General features: G+C 50.9%; 1 protein-coding gene across 1 annotated transcript in view; it reads left to right on the plus strand.

Annotated features, from left to right (window-relative positions):
• Positions 1-708: 708 nt before the first annotated feature.
• The window catches only part of MFSD7 (major facilitator superfamily domain containing 7), a 53,509-nt gene continuing 47,679 nt past the window's right edge, over positions 709-6,538 (plus strand). Inside the window, exon 1 of the mRNA XM_019555215.1 lies at positions 709-946. Coding sequence (XP_019410760.1) covers positions 797-946 — 150 coding nt within the window. The 5' untranslated portion in view covers positions 709-796. The remainder of the gene's footprint in view (positions 947-6,538) is intronic.

Here is a 6,538-nt window from a genome sequence, read left to right on the forward strand (position 1 = left end):
CACACATACACATGCACTACCCCCCCACACACCCCTACAACAGTCCCCCAGCCCTGGCCCTCCAACCTCCCCCCCCACAGATTTACCTGCATCCAGCTGCGGTGGCTGCTCCCACCACCCGGCCCGGGCTGCATGCCAGCCACATGAGTGTGTGCAAACACACGTGGCACCCCCTGCCTCTAATCACCCCAGGCAGCTCCTTGCAAGTGGGAAGGCTGCCAGCCTGCAAGGGGAAACCCGTGGTTTTGCTCCTTCACAGAGGAAAAATCCACATTTCCCCCACAGCAGGCGAAACCCCCCAGATCCCCCGTACACCTGCAAGCCGGGAAATGCCATTCTACCAGCAAACTCCCGGACATTTGTCCCTATTTCAAGAAAACCTGACCAGACGGAGCTTGGAGGACCCCAAGACGGGACGTGTCCCGGACACCCCCGGCCGTGAAGCACGCTTCTCCGCACTGCCGAGCGGCAGAGATGGTGTGGGGACTACGGCAGGAAACACTGGCCTCCAGGGAAGAGAGGCCGCCTGATCTCCGCTGCTTGCTGTGCGTCGCCCTCAGGGGGCAATGGGCAGCAGCCAGTACTCGGCCTCCCTGCTCTGCGCCCAGAGCCGCGCCGAGGGCTGAGCGCCTCTTGGCAGCGGGACGAGATGGGCGGCGTTAGGACCCGGGTGTGCGCGGCGGGCGCACAAAGAGAAACTGTTCTATGAGCGTAGCCGGGCCGGGCCGGGCAAGTTCAGCCGGAGCTTCTGCTGCCATGAGCCCGCCCGGCTGAGCGGCCCCGCGGCCGAGGGAGCATGGCTGAGGAGGAGACGGCAGGGGAGTCGGAGGCGCTGCTGCCCACGCCGGCGCAGCCGGGCCTGGAGAAACTGAGGCACTTCAGGACGTACAAGCGGCGGTGGTTCCTCCTGGGCGTCGTCTGCCTGCTCAATTGCTCCAACGCCACGGTGAGTGCGGGTCCGGGCTCTCCGACTGGGAATGAGCTTGGGCTCAGTTGGCCTCGGATACCAATTACATGAGGAAGAATAAAACAAAAAGACCACGGAGGTCTGATCTCAGCAGCAACCGGGGATGCAGGGTTTCTTGAGGAGTTTCTGTGTGTGCGCGCGTACAGGCAGCGGGGGGGGGGTCACCTGAGAACTGCTTTTGAGGGACGGGGATCGAGTTGGTTCCTTATTTCCGGGTCTTTAGTCCTTATTTCCGGTCCCTTTTTCAGAGCTCCCTTTCCCAATAAAAGCTCGTTATTAGTGAATGATGCATCCGGGAGAGAGAGGATTTCATTCGCTGTGTACATTTGCTAATGAATGTGTACGATAATATCCCGCATCAAGTGCAGAGCCGTAAATTTCATATATTGCACAGACATTAGGGCTAGAAGGGACCTCGGAGGATCATCGAGTCCAGCCCCCTGGCCCAGAGCAGGAAGTCAGCTGCGGTCATAGGATCCCAGCAAGATAGACATCCAAATGTCTCTTAAAGGCGTTCAGTGTAGGTGCTTGAACCACCTCTGGCGGCAGTCTATTCCAGACCTTGGGGGCTCGGACAGTGAAGAAGTTCTTCCTTATGTCCAGCCTGAAACGGTCTTGCAGGAGTTTGTCACCGTTCGACCTTGTCATCCCCTGGGGCGCTCTGGTGAATGGATGTTCCCCCAGATCCTAGTGAGCACCCCTGCTAAATATATAGGCGGAGGTCAGATGAGGATGGGATTATGGGGCAAGATGCTTCTTTGGCCACCCCAAACTTCCTGTCAATGCCACCGGGGAACTGTCCCAAAGCTGGCTGACCACAGTCCTGCCTGGCCCAAAGCACAGTTTGGTCTTGCCAGGCTGCAAACTGACAGCCCCCCCCCCCCCATATGCCCACTGCACTAAGTATAATGGATGGAATAAAGAATTGGCTTTTGGGCTGGGATTATGGTTGGAAATCCTTCTTGGGCCACCCCACAGCATAGTTTTCCACCAGGGAACTCTTCTGGACATCTCTGACCAGAGGCTTGCCTGTCCCAAAGTGCATTTTGGCCCTGACAGGTTGCCATCTGACAGCACCCTCCAGCCACTGTACTAAGTACACAGGCTCAGTATGGAACTGGCTTTTGGGCTGGGATTATGGCAGGAAATCCTTCTTGGGTCACCTACAGCATGCCTCTGTAGCACTAGGGGACTCTCCTGATCAGAGCATTGCCTGGCCCAAAGCATGGTTTGTCATTGTGAGGCTGCAAGCTGGCAGCTACCCAACCACTGTATTAGGTATATGGGCTCAATAAGGAACTGGCTTTTGGGCTGGGATTACAAATGGAAATCCTTTCTGGGCCACTCCACACCATGCTTCTGTACCACCGGGGGACTCTCCTGGAGAATTCAGCAGATTCTTGCCCAGCCTAAAACGCGGTTTGTGTGTGCAAGGCTGCCAACTGACAGTCCCCCAGACATTGTAGTAAGTATATGGGCCCAAATAAGGAATTGACTTTTGGGCTGGGATTACGAGTGGAAATCCTGTTTGGACCACCCCATACCATGCCTCTGTGGCACTGGGGGACTCTTCTGGGCATCTTTGACCAGAATCTTGCCTGGCGTAAAGTGTGTTTTGGCCATGCCAGGCTCCAATTTAATCTCCACCCCCATGTGCTATTTACATTGCTACCAATAAGGAGCTGCCCTTCTGCTGGGATCATGGGGCAAAACCCTCTTAGAATCATCCCAAAACACATCACCACTAACAAGGGAGCCTCCTTAAAAAATCGGGGTATGTTCCTGCTCAACCCAATGCTCAGTTTTTGAGTGTGAGCCTGCCAGGTGACACCCAGCTTTAAGACCATTATGTTGCTGTTCCAGCAGGCACTGGACAGCAAGAAGAATGGCTGCATGCACATGTAGCACCTATACACATGAGGGACCTCTGCTTCTATGCATGGTATTTAGCACATGCTGCCATTCTGCTGGAGTGTGCTAATTAACACACCTCAACAGCCTCTGCACCAGGTGTATTCACTGTCTCTGGATTTCAAAACAATGGTGGGGGAACTTTAACTAAAGCTTGTAGAAAAAGCTTAGTTAAAGTGTCCATGCTGCCTTGTTGAAGCATGGGATGCTGAATACATATGACACTACTGGTGCTTTAATTAGAGCAGCTCTCAGAGCCATTCTAATTAAAGCACCCCCACCTCCACCCCGGAGCATGTGTATAGATGCCCCTAGGGTTTTTTCACCAGGTTTTCTCATTTACTGCCAATCACCACCCAGAAACTTGGTAAAGTAACTTCAAATTGGATGTTGTAATTTAAAGAAACCTGCTTACTCACTAGCAAATGTTAAATTAAAACAAGTTTATTATGAGGGAAAAGGAGAACAATGGTACTCCCTAAGCAAAACCTTCATTATTAATCTTTAACCCAACCCAGGGAGCTACCTCTTAGCCCAGTCACTTGAAAAGGGAGTCTCACCCAGAGCTGCCATCCAGGGACTCCACCACCTGTACTGGTTTACTAGTATGTTTTGGGTAGGGAGGCCCACCCCAGAGGCTCTGTGGCTCCCCGGTGTCAGGGGCTCATTGACTTATAGAATCATAGAGAAGCAGGGCTCGTAGGGACCCCCAGAGATCACCTAGTCCAACCCCCTGCCTGAGGCAGGATCACCCCTATCCAGACCATCCCATCTAACCATACATCATAGACCTAACAGCCGAACCTGCCACAAGTAAAGCAGGGGAACTATGGCAGCCACTGTCCTGCTTTTATGAAATGTTATCAATATATGTTCCAGAGATTCCTGGGTAGAGGCCACACCCCTGCTATAGAGGAAGGAAGAAACCCCCATAGTCGATATGCTGATCTGACCATGGGGTAAAAGTTCTTCCTGACCTGAAATATGATGATTGGTCTGACCCTAAGTGAAGGGCAAGACCCTCCAGCCAGGACCTTCTGGCTTTGCTCCTAGCAAGAGAATTGGCCTACCCCAGTTCAAGTCCCCAGCCTTAGCTGTAGCAGCACTCAGTGCCCCTGAAGAAGGCTTAAAAACACCCTCACACATAGACATAGCTATGCCTAAATCAGCTCTGACATAGCTGTCGAACCTCTTCTTGGCGCCTCCAGTGATGAAGAATCCACAACTTCCCCGGGCATCTATCCACTGCCTCACTATTTTCACAGTGAAGAATTTTTTCTAGATATCTAATCTAAATTTACTTTGCTGTAGCTTCATGCCATTGGTTTGTATCCTCCTCTTTGCAAGAGTTACTGCCCTGGTCCTGGGCTTCTACCACCAATAAGAGCCCAGGTAGCAAGAGCTGGCTAGTGAGGGCCACACATGACTTACTTGATGCTGGAGAGCATTGCTAGGGTTTGATGCTAGGAAGCGGTGCTGTGAATGCTACCTCCAGGAGTCTCTGTTGCTTTGCTGAGGGTCCCCACTGCTCCTCCATGCTTCTGGGGGTCTCTGCTGCTCCTCCATGGTGCCAGGGGGTATCCGTCGCTCTCCTCTGGGTCTCCGTTGCTCCGGTGGGGGTCTCCACTGCTCTATGCCTCTGGGGGGTCTCTGACACTCCTCCATATTGCTGGGGGGTCTCCACTGCTCCTCCATGGTGCCAGGGGGTCTCCACCACTATACACCACTGGGGGAGGGGTCTCCAGCACTCTGTTGGGGGTCTCTTTTGCTCTGCTGGGGGGTCTCTGCTGTTCCTCCCCATTACTGGGGGTCTGTGTCACTCTACCACACCACTGGGTATCCATCACTCCTCTGCCCTGCCAGGGGTTTCTCCTTGTTCTCTTCAGGTTGCCATGGAACCACAGATTTGTTAGGTTCTGCCCTGTATCTGTGATAGGCTCTGGGATTTTTTTTCAGCTGTTTTTACTGTAGTGCAATATAATGTAGACCCACTACAGAACACTGTATTCAGAAGCACTTTTAGTCTGAAGAGTTTGTTGAAAACATCCAGGGAGTGACTCCTGGCTGGAATCAACAGGTAGTTTGGGGTGTCCAAAGAAGTATTTTGCCCCATAGTCCCATCCTAATCTGATCTTCATTTAGAGTTCTGTACTTGATGCAGGATATTAATTTACATAATAATAAATAATTATGCATAGCTAATGAAATTCTCTCTCTTTTAGAATGTGTAATTCATTAATAAGAAGCTTTTTTGGGTATAGATTAGTTTTGAAAAAGGAACTGGGAAGCAGCAATAAGGAACTGGAAATAGGAACCAACTTCAGCCTCACCTTTCACAGCAACATGACAGCAGCCAGTTTTTGACAAAACTGAAGACTGGTTACAGCCCATGTTATTATGCTGCCTTTTTATTTTCTTTTTGCTGTTACTTCCCCTTGATTGGGAAATGTTGTCATTATTTGCAGGGGTGTGCAGAATAGTTTGGGTGCTAAATTCATGATTATTTACAATGGAAAATACCCCAAATGTCAAGTCCACACTAGGAAAGATATGCCAGCACAGCTATACCACCAGCAAAGATTCTGCTTATACAGCACTGGAATGCACTTAGACTCTTGTCAATATGACTTACACCAATTCGCTGAATGAACTGTATTAGGTGAAATAGTGTTCTAGCAACAGCATTTCTTAGCGGCTAGGGAAGTCTGCAGTTTTCCCACACCTCTGTTGGATAGCTGCACACTGGATGCCTGACTTAATTCATCTTCCTCAGCAAAATAAAAAAAACCCTTTTGCAATCAAACACTCCTGTCCACAGTGATTTGAAACTAGCACCTTATTTCATAAAACTAAACTAATATTTAAAATGTAGATTCTTCCCTGTAGAGCAACTAACTTGGTTGTAATAACTGAGTGTGTTAGGAGACCCAAAATTACCTGTTACTTGCATTTGGTTAAATTACATCCTTTCATCCTGAATTTGCATTCTTTTGCCTTCCTTTTCGTCTCGTTCACGTTTCCTTTCTGACTAGGAAGATGCAACATGCAATAACTGTGTATGCCATTCCAGGAGTAAAGCTTAAAAGCTAAGTAGTTAGGAGCAGATGTCATAAGATCAAACTGGACTGGGTCGGTGCAAATTGCATTATGGTAGGCACATTGACATGTGCTATTAATTTACAGTAGGCTTACTGTGCAGGAAAATACAGCACAGTAGCCTTCCCAGGAGCACATCTACATGTGCTCTCTCTTGGGATCAGATTTTCTCCCAATGGGAACAGCCCTGTACTGGGCTTCTCCTGCCCTGCTCTGTCACCCTGCAGCAGCCAGGGGGAGCTTCAGGCTTGCCTTCTCTCCCCTTTCCCCTCCTCCCCACTTGCTGGCAAAGGGTAGGGGGCCAGTCCCACTGGGCACAGAGCCAGGAAAGCTTTGACGGCTGCAGCAGCAGCTATCTCCTGGCCCCATGCACATTAGAAGGGGATCTGATGTGCACAGGGCCAGGAGAAAGCTGTCCCTGCAGTGGACAGAGCTCTCCTGGTTGTGTGCCCATTCGGACACACAGCTGCCAGCAAGCCTCCTGCCAGATGGGGCTTCCCTGCCTGGCAGGGGTTGCTGGGAGCTGTCCCAGGTATCCCCTACTGGTGAGCCTCCTTCCAGGTC

This window comes from Crocodylus porosus, unplaced genomic scaffold (assembly GCF_001723895.1).
Source record: "Crocodylus porosus isolate Cpor-Errol unplaced genomic scaffold, CroPor_comp1, whole genome shotgun sequence".
Lineage (NCBI taxonomy): Eukaryota > Metazoa > Chordata > Crocodylia > Crocodylidae > Crocodylus > Crocodylus porosus.